Here is a 15,695-nt window from a genome sequence, read left to right as displayed (position 1 = left end):
CTGTGTACGTCGCACCCTACACTCACACTTGCGCTCTTCCAAGCTCAAGGTGTAATTTATTCGGGTTAAATTTGCCAGAACGCTCCTCTTTTAGCCTGGCGATGTGCCGTGACGCGCTCCGCCTCTCCGGGGTTTTCAGTGTTAATCCGCATCTCTTCACATCAACAGATAAGATAGAAGCAGATGCGAGACGCGCGAGGAGGCCGTGCCCCTGCCTTACACCGCGCGGTTTACCGCGGAGAGCGTCTGCGTAGATGCGGTTTCTTTCGGGTTTAGGAATTCAAACTCATTTCCAGACATTGTTCCTCCGATTTCTTTCAACAGATTAATGCGCAGCCAGACGTTACACGCTTCACTATGAGGCCTAACTGGTTTAATTGACATACCATGCAAGTCTTCATCAGTGTGAAATAGGCCGTTTAACTATGTATTTGGGATTAATTGATTTTTTTTTTAAATGCCTAAGTAGGCATAAATTTTCCTCATTTGCATGTGTATGGCTATTAGCCTCTTTCTAACATATGAGGCCTACCGGCAATAAAAATGTACGCGTCAAAACCAGCTGTGGCCTATCAAAAGATGAAGTCGTTTTTAGTCGTGATTTTCATTATTTTAAAAGGATTAATAATCTTAATGCCACGGGCAGCTTTGCTCTTAAACACCCATCGGCTCCTCGACGACAAAGGTACCAGAACTCTCAGTCACCGAAAATTTTTGATGAGTCATCGCTAACCCCAGGAGCTACTTGCCACCAGTGTGATGGCCACTGGGAAGTTGACGTCCGGTCTGTGCAACAGTTCGGCGTTGTGGTTTAATGGTTGTGCTCGTTGATATCCTGTTAAGCGTCTAGTCTTGAAATATTTGATGCTCTGTGTTCTGCACTGACTGAAACTTTTATATCTTGACAAAGTGGCATTACGATTTTTTTTTTTTTGTTCATGCCTTTAAAATGACAGATTGCTTATTCCTGCAGTGGTCGTGTCAAACTTGAAATTAGCGTCCAAATCCCTGTTAGTGCCTCATGCTGTTTTTGCACGTCCCCTTCCCTGACTCCATCAAGTGTCACGAGTAAAGCACAGAGGCAACTCTCCCACCGCCTTATTGCTTCTCAGATGATTGGGACCATGCAGTAAGGATAAAAAAACAAAAACAACAGCCGTTATAAATACTTGTTAGACTCTTGATTTATCATCTTTGGACACTGTTTATTTGATTAGCGAGATGCAGCTAAAGAAACTGAGAATTTGGGACTTTGAGAGTGTTCGTGCATTCTCTGAGGTCTGTGGTACTGTTGATCACCACGTATCAATCAATATATAAATTAAGATATATTATCTCGTAGTTCAAATATGTTTTTTTTTTTTAATCTCCCAGGTATAAACAATTAAATGGCAAAAGAAAGATACCGAGGATGAAAAAAAAATAGTAAAAACCTCCATGTCCTGAGGTCAGTGGATGTTAAAATAAACCAGTTCGGGTGAAAGATAAATGAAAATCAAGTCTTTTTTAAAAAGAAAAAAATAATCCTTTTATCACTAAACTGTTCATTATATGTTACTGTTCTTCACTATTTCCGTCTGAGTCTTATGAGTTGTGTCAAGTGTTCAAAACAGTAGCAGTGAAATTACATCAAAACTTCACGCTGAAATTCACCCAATTTCTCTCAGTGCATCAAAAAGATATGAATCTATTTTAATTATTTATTATATAAATTCATATTCATATTGATTTCTATATTAGCCTGATATAAACCGATATTTAAAAAAAAAAAAAAATCAACAGCATATCAAACCTCTACAGCCTGAAGAGCATTTTGTTATCAAAACTCTGATGTAATCTGATCAAGAGATGGAAGTCTGCCACAGCTTTGCAATTCCTTAACAAAATAAAAATGCAATCACTGATCACGATAATGCTATAATATACTATAAATTGATTAAAAATGATTAATTAAACTTTTGCTGCTTAAATTGGCTATAAAAGCAGCCACATCTCACAGGCAATGACAAGGAGAAAAATTAAAATTATTATTACCATAATTTAGGTAAAACCTCTTATCCCGTTGATAAATGAGGAGGTTCTGTTAACAGGACTAACAGGTGGTTTGTCTTACGAGGCCTTCTCATTCTCCATATTAATCTTATTTCTTTTTTTTAAGAAAATGTTTAAAAAAAATCGAACATGTGAGGAATAATATTTATATGAAAGAAGAATGTGGGCCATCATATTGGCCTGAGTTAAATATTCAAAATGACTTGAATATATTTTGGCCTGCATGCCACTGAAAGAGAGAGAGAGAGAGAGAGAGAAAAAAAACTTTTTACAATGTATAAATAAATTTCCAATTACCCACATAAAAGTTGAGCTCATGAAACGAGATCAGCCTACCGAAACGGTGTCCTCATACGCCTACAAACTGCAACTTTTACGCGCAATTACGCACAAACAATTGGGCTCTTTAAACGCTCATGGGATCTGTGTCCAGCAGCGGTGTCAAAATTTAAAGAGGTGGCTATTTTTCTCGAGAGGGGGCTTGATCATATTCTTTTGCCCTAAAACGTGAAGACACTCCTTCAAGAACACTGTGACAAAGAAATCAATCTAAGACCGTTCTCTTAAGAATCAAAGCAACATCTTGTGAAATTTATTCAATTCTTCTTCATTGCAATATCAGGGCTTTTCACTCGCAGAAAAGCACTTAAATTACAACAGCAGTTGCCCGTCATCCTTTGAAATATTAAAATTATTCACAATTTACAATAATTAGTGTGTTACAATAAAAAGAGACGATTTTCCAAGAATTAAGACACAGGCTTCTGCAAATGAACACAAATATTTAAAGACTGTGATTTTCCCATATCTTTTAAAGCACTTTCTTATGATTATGACACTTTATCTCATTTTCAAATAACTTACAAGAACCCCAAAATGATGAGACAATGGAACCAAATACCCCCATGTGAACCTGGCATAACCCTCAACTAAGACTGTAAAGTAATGGACAAAAAGATGATAGCACAATAACCAATATCTCAGCATCATATTCGTTATATAATTCCACTGGTGGCTATTCAAAAAAGCCGAGATGAATATGCTATTTACCCTTCATTTACAATATCATAAACATTCTGTACAAAATGCAGGTAGTTCTCGGGACCGGGGTTATTTAGAAAAGAGGTAAATATTTGGTTATGTGTTCGTTTGCAGTTTTCAATTATTCTGTGAGTTCTAAATGTGTGTTAGAGGGACCGTCCCGTTCACTCCAGCCGTGGCGCTCTGGTAATGCTGCGGCAAGGCATGGAGTCTACTTTGCATTGACGGGTCCCCCGGCTCTCCGGTCGGTAAATACATGCTTATCATCTCTCTCAAGTCTCCGGGGCAAGGACCCCGTGAGTGTGTGCTGCTGACGGGAGGGCTTACACTCGGCTCCGACTTCACCAGCGACCCTAACGTCCCCATGGCAGCTGAGGAGGAGACGCCGGAGCCCTGGTGCTGTGTGTAGGTGATCCCGCCGTAGCCGGAGGGAGAAGCGTTCATGTAGCTCTGAGAGTTCGAGATGGGGCTGTACTGCAGGGCTGTCATGTCATAGCGGTGCATGGGCTGGGGGTTGTGTGAGTGATGGTGGTGAGAGTGGTGGTGGTGGTGCGCTCCGCTCCCCGGGTGCTGGCTGTAGGCTAGCTGAGCCTCCTGCATCATCGCCGCGGCCGCCGCGGCGGCAGCCACCTGCCCCGAGTACGCACCGTTCGCCCAGCCGTTCATGTGCGCGTAGCCGGAGCTGGCTGAGCCTCCGTGACCCCCGGGGCTTTCTAACCTCTGCCCGACCCCCGATGAACTCATGCCGACCCCTAAACCAACTCCACCGCCCCCACTGGGCCCAGAAAGCAGTCCGCTGGCGAGGGAATATTTGTCCTTTTTCAGCAGCGTCTTGGTCTTCCGTCTTGGCCGGTACTTGTAATCCGGGTGCTCCTTCATGTGCATGGCTCGCAAACGTTTCGCCTCGTCGATGAAAGGGCGCTTCTCAGCCTCGGACATCACCTTCCACTCGGCGCCCAGCCGCTTGCTGATCTCAGAGTTGTGCATTTTGGGGTTCTCCTGTGCCATCTTTCTCCGCTGCCCACGGGACCACACCATGAACGCGTTCATCGGTCTCTTCACCCGTTCCTGATTCGCTTTGGACCCGCTGTTCGGCCCCGTTTGCCCCGTGGTGGTATTCGTTTGGGGGCCGGGGGAATGAAGGTCAGTCTCCATCATCATGCTATACATTCACCTGGTTTTAAACTTCGCCACCAACAGAGAAAAAGTCTATTTTAAGATCGGTCAGGGCGCGCACAAAGATCGGGTGCGCACAGGTCGACTGGGTTACAAAATTGATATTCTAACCCCAAATGAATCAAATACGAGATCAAAATTAATCCGAAAAGGGATATAAAATGTTTTCCAACCAGTATTTCACCCTGTCTTCGCCTGGGTTGGTTCACATCCACTGTGATAGGTTGCGCATTTGAGCCACTTTCCCTGTCGGAGTTGAGAAGTTGGTTAAAGCGGCGGCCATATGATGCGCACTGACAGCGGTTAAATGAGCCACAAGCGGCCAATGAGGCTCTAGCAGCAGAGTGATTTGCATGGCGTTTGGTCAGGTGACTGGAGGACCAGAGAGGAAGAACACACCGGAGGAGGAGGAGGAGGAGGAGGCAGGGAGGAGGGTCGATCCCACAAATAGCACAAGGCATTTGAAATTTCCAAACACGCTCTCAGAGACTTCAACTAAACAAAAATAACTAAGATTTGTTTGCAGTGATGTAGCAGCCAAACGGTGGGTGCAGCCTGTGATTACGATGAGTCAAACATCTCAACATATTTTATAACACATATTTTGTGTGTGTGTATTTGTGTGTGTGTGTGTGTGTATATATATTTCTTTATGGTTGCCGAAAATTAAAAATCACTTTTAAATACAGCTTCCATATCAAGCAGCAGTTTTCACCCTCCACTTTCTCTTTATATTCCCGCTTGAAAGTCAGAACATTTGATCCTTTCCCAAACAGGTTATTCTCACATTCACTGTGCGTCCCAGAAGCCTGGGCCCAACTGCATTTCCATGCACTGGAATTAAACCTCAGTTCTTCTCAGACCAACTCAGTTTCAGCCGACTTGATGCTCAGCCAGCGCCTCAAAATCTTTTTTTTTCCCCCAGACCATCTCTCCCCGTCTCTCTCTCTCTCTCCCTCCCTCCAGGTATGTAATCAAGGTATGTAATAATAGACGATGATGTGAAAGAGATTTGGTAAAACAAAAAACTGTTGGTCTAAGAGGAGAAGCCCGTGAGGATGGATAGCCGTATAATGACGTGAAATTGCCGGGGCAAAGCGCCGTTATCGCCGTCTGCTGGTGATGGTGAACGCGTCCTGGCCGTGCCTCTGCGTGCAGCTAGACATGAAAGGAAATGCCACATGTAAACCGCTCTCCATAGACACCCCCCCCCCCCCCCCTTTTTTTTTATATAATTGTAGCCGCTACATTTTATGTCTCTTATTAAACGTCCAGTCAAGCAGCCTGTTTGTAAACCACGAGAGGGAAACGGGTCTATGTGTCTTCGAGGTCCGCGCACATATAATCCAGATTTCACAGCTGACCTCCCCTGAAAAGCCCAATCAACCTCTAATTGAAAGGGAAAACGAAATACCACTTCCCGCGGCGAGACTAACGATTTAATCATTCTATCGTTCTTCGCTGTTTTTATTTTAATTAGAGCTTAGCTTGATATAGCTCTCCGCTTAGGGCCTGAGGGAGCGGGATCACTCGGACGGATCCACGCGTCTTTGGTAATAGGGTTAACGGGATATCACAATTGTCAATAAACGATTCCAGTGGTCCAGGCCATGTGGCTTAAGGCCTGAGAAAGAGGACAGTATAATGATGACAACCCGGAGAGCTATGGGGCGGGGAGTGCCAGTGAATGAGACACCAGAAAAAACAAACAAAAATAAAGAAAATACAATGCTGACGGTACACACCGGCCGGTAACACAGCTAAGGAAATAAAACCTGGCTCAATATTAACACGAATAACACATGACAGTCAAAATTCATTTAAAATACGCAGCCTATAGTTTTAAATGTAAAAGAAAAGATGAATATATTTTAAGTCAGCCAGATGGGCGTATTACTGCAATAATACAAGCCACCATTCACTAAATTCTGGCATATCTGTCATTTTGAAATTTACGGAATACGTTTTCAAGCTCAAACTTTTAAGTTGTTTTTAAAGCACTGACCCGAGACTTCGTATAGGTCTGAATTCCTCACAACAAACATCACATGCAAAGTCAAACAATCTGATCAAGTGATTTCAGAACTGGGAAGAACGCGAATAATTTGTCCTCATCATCATCATCATTTGTATTAGTAGCAGTGGTAACAGTTATTGTCACTGTTGAGTGGATTTAGGGTTGTACATAGACGATTAGCCTTCACAGTGACACTGGACCTCCGGTGGTCCCAGTTCCCTCTCTCTGTCATCCCCCATCAGTCATTCCCGTTTTAACAAACCTCTTTTGAAACGCCCTCGCTCCTTTGTGCGCGATGATGGTGCACGGCTGGGGCCAAGGGTCAAGGCAGTTTACCCCCCCCCCTCACTTGTACAGCAAATACACACACACACACACACACACACACACACACACACACACACACACACACACACACACACACATATATATATAAAGTGAATGGTTGTACATATATACATCTATAAGCGTCTAGACTCGTGCCTTTCAGTTCGGCACTCATTCCCCCAAAGTAACTCTCTTGCACAAAAAAAGTCAAAAGACCCTAGTATCCGGGTTACCCCCTGTAACCTTTGATCTTTTCTCCTAACGCAGTCAACCTGAGCCAGAACAGTTCCCACGTGTGGTGCGTGGCTGTGAGTTTGTGCACAGGCGTGGAACTTGGAGCTCTGGGGAAAAAGGAGCTGCGGTCACCTGCTGATCGCCTGGACACAGACAGCGGGGTTCGTATTAGCCAATTATTCAACCAGTCTCGAGAGCGTCTGTTTTCCAGCCACAATCTACACACCCTTAAATCTAAAGATGCGATGGTCGGCCCCCCCACCGCCACTTCCACCCGCATCTCCCCGCCTACTGAAAAGTGAAAACGCTGTGACTCGTGCAACGTAAATATTGACAGCCGCTAACCAGTGCAACGATGGCCCCCCGCTTAATAAACAGCTGCCCATTTTACGGCAGGTATCCGATTTTTCTCTTTAACTCGGCCAAGGAACGGCGCCACAGATAATAACCACTCGGTCCGGGACCGATCAGTAGCCGATAGCGTCGCTCCGGAAAAATCAAACCGAGTCGGTCGGAGAGCAACTGGTAGCACCGGGAGCTGCAGAGCCACGCGCTCGGCGCAGCCAAGCCCCGGTGGCGCTCACTTGACCCGAAATAGAACGACAGCCCGCAGCTAGAGACACGTTATCATTAGCCGAAATTTACGTTGCCAATGGAGACATTTATTTCAAGTATGCGCAATGAGTGAGGTCAGAAAGCGGTTAAATTCGCTCTGCCCCGCTATTTCCTCCGACATTAATTCCACTTCGCGTTTACACAAAAGACGATTTTACGCACAACAGACAGGTTAACCGATGCAGCGCATCTACAGGTTAAAAAAAATGTATCTAAATTGCCTTTTTGCGTACGGAATTGTCATGTGCAAACTTACGCATGTTCCCTTCGTCCCCTCTACTCCAGACCAAGTGGGCAGATTTCTCCCTTCATACTCCTAAAGCCGTCCTAAACCCTCCAAAGCTTCATGTAAAACCGCTACTCCCACTACAGTCTGGCCGCTCGAGTGCCAAGGCCATCCATACCCCGGTGCCCAAACCCACTCCTCAACACATACTGAGGGGCAGAGACAAGAAGAAATGACATTTATTATACACTCTAAAAAAGACAATTCCAAGTTATTGTTTCTCTCTGCGAAAGGGGCTTGCTTCTAACATAATGAAGCGTCTTTTGTGTGGCACAGAACAATACAAAACAAGTATTCTAATAAATAGCCACTTTTTTTTTTTTTTTTTTTTTTGGCTCTCCAGGATGAATGGGCTGGAGCGGCGGGGTTCTGAAAGGCAGCTGTGCCGCATTGGCGGAGGAGGGGCGAGGACTTGGCGAGGAGCCCCGCACCCCCTTCGCCTCCTCCTGGATACTGACTCCCATTACTGATCCTGGAACAGAAAAGGATGCAAAGAGAGGGGGGAGACTGGAGCGAGGAGGGGAGGAATTGACTTTGGAGGCTGTTTTTACCCAAGACATACACCGTTTTCAACAATGCGATCCCGGAATCATCAACTATTGCTTCATACTGTGAAGTCTACAGTGTCCAATTACATTTAGTTTATATGAGCCTGCACAGCTTGCAGGCATGTGGTTCTGACAGCTTCTAGGTGAGAAAACATCAACACACACACACACACACACACACACACACACACACACACACATAATACACGCACATACACACTACTATAAAATACAGCCGGGCTCACTAAACGTTTCTTAGTTACACACAGGTCCACAGTTTTGAGATTCAACACTATAAAACACACACACACACTGTTCACCCTACTCCTTTCCACTTGAAACTCAGTGTTGATTAGCTTACAGATTAATTTCTTCTCAGTTTAACCCTCACAATGTCCCCCTTTTTTTTTTTTGCAAAAACAGGAGCACAGCCTGGTTGAACAGCTCCTTCAGTTTTGAAGAATACGGCACGCTGCTGCTGCTGACTCCCTCCTTTGCCTGTTGCAGCATCCTGGCTTCAGGGCCGCCAGAGCTGACAGACTCCCTGACTTAAAGCTGCTGTAGCTGCCAGGTGTCTTTGCTGCTTCGCACGTCCATCTGCTTACTTGGGGAGCCAAGGTGAAAAATTTGTGGGTGCTATAAAAGCAATTTCCTGGCTCTCTATTGTTTAGGAACAAGGGGCGGCAACAAAGAGGATACTTGGAGATGCTTTACTACAGAAGAGACAGAAAAGATCCTTCACTTTTGTATAACGACTTGGTGAGATTAGCTGGACAGACTGTGGGCAAGCATTTGTTAGTCCACTTCCTAAAGTCGTCTCCACAATTCTCTAATTTTTAAGTAAGAGTACATTTCATAAATATGCCAGAGACAGGGGCTGTCACCACCTTTTAAGAACAACTGTTATTCCTTGACATATAATGTCATGACTTGTGCTATTTCTTGGCTTAGACTCAGTAAGCCACTTGTGGATGAACAATTTTCATTTACTTTACTTACAAAAGGACAGCCTCGCCGCAGATTAAAACAACTTCTGCGTCCTGTCATTTTCACCGGAGATTACTATGTCACTTTGTGGGATGTACTGCATCAGATAAATACTAGATGTAAACAAAACAGGGGGGGGGGGCAGGTCAGGTTTAGGCCTTAAAGCATTGAGGGAAGAGTGAGCCAGTTGGCTAAAAGCAGAGGTCTTAGCTCTGTTCATTCGCACTCTCTCTCCAACACATAAATCTCCACAACACGACACTCAAAACCACAAAGACCTCAAAAACAGCGAGAGGCAACAACACACAGGCATCACAAAAAGTCGAGGGATTGATACTCCCCCAGAAGAAAATGCAGCTCTGAAAACTACGAGGCACACACTTGTATAAGAAGCATGTAATCTGGTATGTTCCAAGACTGATTTCCTAATTTAGAACAGAGTAGAAGGGGATACTGTATAAGACATCTATTGTCCACCAAAGTGGAAAATTGCCTTTAGCTCACCAGAACTTGAAAACAGCATATAATGCATAGGACAATTAAGGTAACAGGACACTATCAGAATGTTAGACACTCTACAGTAAATTAAAAGTATACATGAAATGATAAAAACAGTGTAAGATGTCAAAAGGTAAACTTAAATGCTGTAGAATATGGATTTATATTTTGTTCAAAATGAACAGACGGTCTGTTGTATGGCTGGAGATCAAGTGTCGACAATATTTCTAGTCAGTAGTGGCTAAAACTGGTTGATGCGCTGGATGTACTAACGTATTTTAGAAAACAACATAATGCATCGTGTACATATTGATTTTGGAGCGGGATGGTAACCCCAAACTGCCAAACTGAAAGTGCGATTTTTCACAAAGAGAGCATAACATGCCATTCAAATCGGGGGCACTCTTGTCTACAAGCAATTTGTTCTTTTGTCGCTCCATGTGCTCTATTTTCATCTTCTTCTCTTGTTAGAAATGTAAGAGAAGAGCATATAAGGGCTTGATGGAGTGGTGAGTCAGAGACAGGATGACATGAACAAGTGAGAAGGAGAGTAAGAAAAGAGGAGAAGGGGGGAGAAGGGGAGAGAGAGGGAGGGAGGGAGAGGGACCAGGGAGGCCAATGTCAATCCCACAGCAAACAGCAGTGGATAATCATGGGCTTTAGGAAAACACTGTGTCCGTAATGCTATTACCCAGGATTACCTACTCCAGCAGAGAAGGCGAGACTCTCTTCACAATGTGCCACAGACCTTTCAGATAATCATCTTATCACAGATGACAAACTCAGAAGAAACATCCCATTATTGAAGAAGGGGGGGAAATATACAGTATGTTTGGATGAAGACATATTGTAAGCCTAAATTATTCAAGTGAAAAAATATCAGATTTTGAAATTAGCACTCCAGTCGCTTCCCCACTCTCTCACTGTCTCTCTCTGTCCCAGGGCGCTTTCTCTTTTTCCCGCAGGGCAATTAGAGACAAGATTTTATGCATTGTGCAGCTTATCAATTAGCCATAACACCTTCCCCTCTGATTGGTCTGTAATGAACGTAATGGTTTTAACAGTCAGGAGTTGCAACTCTTAGAGGTGCTGTGCTAATGGTGTCGCCACGGCGATGGAGTCACAGTAACAGCTCTGCGGAAAAGCAGGAAGGAGGTGGGTGGGGATGGGGGGTAAGTCAGCTCTCCCTAACACATCTCTAATTAGAGCTCACAGTCAGTCATTACTGATGTAATAGGGTGTAACACTAATGGCTATCAGGCAAGCCCCCACAAACAACAGAGGGGGGCTCTTGTAAGGTGAGAGGAAAATTTATGGAAAAAAAACAAAACAAAACACAAAAAAAAACCCAGGAGATTATGGTGAGGAGACGGGGTGAAATGGAAAGTTGGGGTGTAGAATGAGGGGGTCAAAGAGAAAGACGAGTGATTAATGGAAAGTGCGCCTTATAGCAGATAGGGTTTTTAAGTACAGTAGTCAGACAAGGTCAAGGCCCATTAATGGACCATCTTTCTTTTCTTGATGGAGAAATCGGTCATGTTAGACATTGGCCAGATATAGATATTGACAAGACAAAAAATGGATAGAAATTAAGGAGGTATGAGCGGCTGGCTGGTTCAAGGGAGAGAAAAGCTAGAAAGAGAGCCAGAATGACTGTGAGGGAGGAAGCCTGTGAGACAGACTCCTGGTTAACCACTTTGGCACTTAGACCTTGTTAGCACTGATGCACTCTGTGTCCCATTCAGATAGCGAAGCATGTTTTAACACTTTTCACCACTAAATTGCTGTGGCTGTAGCAAAGCTGAGGACAGAGGTAAAGATAAGGACGGTAAGCCAAAGTCCGAGTAGTATTGTAAAATGAGATTTGTAGATTATTGGGATTAATTAAATGGTTTTATTAATGATATATGTTTTATAATTTAAATGTCCTTATTTTAGTGTGGATGGTGAACTACTGTACATAACACAATGCATATTGGCTTTAGTGTTATCGTAAAGTGATGTAATGCGTTCGTTGTCAGAGTTCTGCTTTCCAACTTTCTTCGCAGGCATTCAACTGAAAAAAAGTTACCCTGAATAAACTCTGCTTTTGAATTTACTGCACCCAGGACCTGAGAATGGGTGTGATGCAATAACTATCTAGCTAACAGTTAACTCCAAGACCAAACAGTGCGACAGAAGGGGCCAAAAGATGTAAACAGCATCGTTATTAGCGGTGGTGTACATTTGTGTTTTGGTTTTCACATTTTACCAAACAGTATTTTGTGACTGCTAATAAGCCATTTGAGAAAACAATCTCAACACAAGGTCTATTTAGTAGCTGTTCTGAAGCTTTTGAACTCATCACATGGTCTTCATCAGCAGATGGAGTTTGCCCAGTGGGTATGGAATTGCAGATGTTCAAATTTCCAATTTTTTCTGAGCACTTTAAGGACATCTCATTGTTGTTGTTTTAAAGGACAACACAGGTGAGATGTCAGAATAAGGTAATTACTTGATTATAATTATATTTCACAACTGTCATCAAAACAACTTAACCAGTTTATTCTTTTAAAGTCATGATCGAAGTAACTTAATGAACGAGCAGGATTTCTTATCACATTTTCATACCATGGCACATACAGACAATCAGGGTTGGGGAACTTTAATTTATAACTAACAGTCCAAATTGGAGGTTGGCTGTACATCTCCTAGAAATCCCTATAAACCACATGCTGCATTAAAGAGCAGCTGCCAGTATTATAGTGCCATAACAATGCTATAAAGGATATTCTAAGGAAGAAAAAGTCTACAGGCTTTCAAATGTAAACTACAATGTGGTCAATTGTACACTTGATTGACAGACTACTTCTATTTGATGTGCTCAGTAGTTGTTTTTTTCTTTTTTTTTTTTTTTATAAATATAAGTACCATGGAAGCAAAGTGAAAGTTCTCTATGAATACATCAACATACTGTAAAAACATTACAATACCGTAAAAGTCACCCATTTTCCACCTCTTAATTTGTTCTGCTAATAAGATTTTTCGCTGCAAGTTACCACGCATTCTTCCAGACATTAACTTAATTAAACAAACGCATCGTGTAAACTCAGGTTACTGGGGAAATTTGGTTTATTGTAAACCATGTAAATGCTTTAACCACAAATTTACCCTGGTGTATTTATTTATAGATATACACATTGAGCAATCCAGGCATCAAATATAAAATGCAACAACTTTTGCATTCATTCTCCTTTAATAGTTAACTGAGGACTGAGTTCCTAATTTGCTGCTAGTCCACTGAGGATACGAAGTTGAACCTTGGAGGAATATTGTATGTGTAACCTATTGTGTAGCTTTACTAACAACAGTGTCAGCCACTTGGCCTTTGAGGGAGCTGCAGGACTTCAGGGGGGTCTCTATTCCTGAACTCAGCCTTGAAAGTGTGTTTGAGTGTATCGGGGTGTGTGTGTGTGTGTGTGTGTGTGTGTGTGTGTGTGTGTGTGTGTGTGTGTGTGTGTGTGTGTGTAACTGAGACTTAGGAGGGGGGGCTCCTCAGTTGCTTAACTATAGTCCCTCACCCAGAATTTGAAATAAGGTCATCGTCCCCGGGAGGCCCAGAGTCAAAGAATCCCTTCTTCACATGCCCTTTAACTCTCCTCATTGCCTCCTTTTCTTAATTTAACTCTTCACCTGGGTCCCATGTTTCCTCCTTCCCTTTACTCCCTTAGCGTTCTGTTTCTCGTTTGTTTATACAGTAATGGCCTGTTCCTCTGGTATGTTTCACACATAGAGAATAAGAACATCACAATGACTCACCCTCTTCAATAATGCTTATATCAAATATTATACTTCACCTCTACAGTTGGAGCTCGATTTTGTTTGTTTGTTTTTGTCTTGGCCCCTGCAAAAAAAAAAAAAGAAGCTTCCAGTAATGTCATTGGGCCTTAAAACTGTAATTTGATTGGAAAAATTAATTTTATGGATTAGCAAAACAATAAAAAAAAAATAGCATTGTTAGTAGATAAGACAGGTAATAAGTGTATTAAAGCTTGTAACTCTATTGTGTGTGTGTGTGTGTGTGTGTGTGTGTAACTGAGACTTAGGAGGGGGGGCTCCTCAGTTGCTTAACTATAGTCCCTCACCCAGAATTTGAAATAAGGTCATCGTCCCCGGGAGGCCCAGAGTCAAAGAATCCCTTCTTCACATGCCCTTTAACTCTCCTCATTGCCTCCTTTTCTTAATTTAACTCTTCACCTGGGTCCCATGTTTCCTCCTTCCCTTTACTCCCTTAGCGTTCTGTTTCTCGTTTGTTTATACAGTAATGGCCTGTTCCTCTGGTATGTTTCACACATAGAGAATAAGAACATCACAATGACTCACCCTCTTCAATAATGCTTATATCAAATATTATACTTCACCTCTACAGTTGGAGCTCGATTTTGTTTGTTTGTTTTTGTCTTGGCCCCTGCAAAAAAAAAAAAAAGAAGCTTCCAGTAATGTCATTGGGCCTTAAAACTGTAATTTGATTGGAAAAATTAATTTTATGGATTAGCAAAACAATAAAAAAAAAAAATAGCATTGTTAGTAGATAAGACAGGTAATAAGTGTATTAAAGCTTGTGGTGTGTGTGTGCGTGCGCGTGCGTCTGTCTGAAGCAGCACAGATGCATATCCAATTGGACGCAGAGTGAGCAGGACAATAACAAACCATTCTTATGCTAATCAAGGAGGCCATTAATGTTTACATTCAAAATCAGGTTGCCAAAGAAATACATTCACTCCCTGCTAAACTAGGATAATTAGTTCCCTCTTAAACCCATATTCCATTAACTCAGGTGAATCCATCTGAGTTTCATCAAATTTCTGCTTCATTTTGCATGATAATGCAATTTAAAAGCAAATGACATATTCAGGCTACTTGGGGAAGGAGAGCACCTATGAGAAAGTAATATACATGTATGTGTAAAAAAGCTTCTTGTTCTATTTTACGTGTATCTGGAAATATTTAAAAGTGTTTCCCATAATTCAGTGTGACTGATTTATGAATAAATTAAATTTTTAAGTGTAAACAGCTTATTGGTGATTAGTGACTGATGTATTAAATGCCACCTGCTGGTTTTCTGCACATTTTGTGTTTATGACACCTTATATTATGATATCACCCTGATGCTGTAAGGTTGACGGAATTTTCTCATTTGAAGGGGTTTACATCTACAGGGAAACCCCTAAATCAGCAGTGAAAAAACAGACACCATCACCTTTAGCTTCCATTTGCTGAGTGATGTACTTGTGTTTTCACTAAAAGGGGGAGGGAGGAAATGTGAAAGTAAAAGTCAAATGATTCACATACATGCAAGCACAGGCACATGCATATACACATAAAAATGAGCACTGGACGTCTGGGCAGTTATTTCCTGAAGAATAGTTCTGCAGTGTTTAGACCTCATCCCCCACAAACATAAAAACTTGGCTCCAAGTCACTTTTCCAATTGTGTGTGAATGTGAGTATGTGTGTAAGAGAGAGTGCAAGGTAAAGAGTGTGTAATATGTGCATGTGTGGAAGTAAGTGTAATTTTATTTCACAAAAACCTTAAAATGATCAAAATGCACCCTTTTATATTTGACCCTTTATGCAACATCTGTGTTCTCATATGTTCTTTTATAACACAGACATTTATGGTGCTAAAAACACTTATGATTTATATAGGTAGGTAGCTTCACGTCTCTCTTTCCCTTTCTCTCTCTCTCACACACACACACACACACACACACACACACACACACACACACAAACACTCAGTGTAATGGATAGGAGCTGGCTGAGGGCGTCTGTCAGGGGCGACTGTTCTAATCAGAGCAGTGGGGAGAGAGATAAAGGAGAAAATAATGAGTGTGGCATCAGGCCTTTCATAGTGCAACAAAAGGCCACGGGA

The 15,695-nt window shown here is 42.4% G+C and overlaps 1 protein-coding gene across 3 annotated transcripts in view; it reads right to left on the bottom strand.

Moving 5' to 3' along the window:
- Positions 1–15,695, bottom strand: part of sox1a (SRY-box transcription factor 1a) — an 85,752-nt gene that overhangs the window by 8,112 nt on the left and 61,945 nt on the right. Inside the window, exon 2 of one of the 3 annotated variants that reach the window (XM_040147604.1) lies at positions 3,229–4,278. The exons of the other annotated variants lie outside the window; for them this stretch is intronic. Within the exon in view, the coding sequence (XP_040003538.1) occupies positions 3,229–4,263 (1,035 nt within the window). The 5' untranslated portion in view covers positions 4,264–4,278. Of the gene's footprint in view, positions 1–3,228; positions 4,279–15,695 lie in introns of those variants that run through there. 3 annotated transcript variants of the gene reach the window in all.

This window comes from Xiphias gladius, chromosome 16 (assembly GCF_016859285.1).
Source record: "Xiphias gladius isolate SHS-SW01 ecotype Sanya breed wild chromosome 16, ASM1685928v1, whole genome shotgun sequence".
NCBI classification, from domain to species: domain Eukaryota; kingdom Metazoa; phylum Chordata; class Actinopteri; order Istiophoriformes; family Xiphiidae; genus Xiphias; species Xiphias gladius.
Note: the sequence above shows the minus strand (reverse complement) of the source record. Positions and strands in the feature narration are given on the sequence as shown.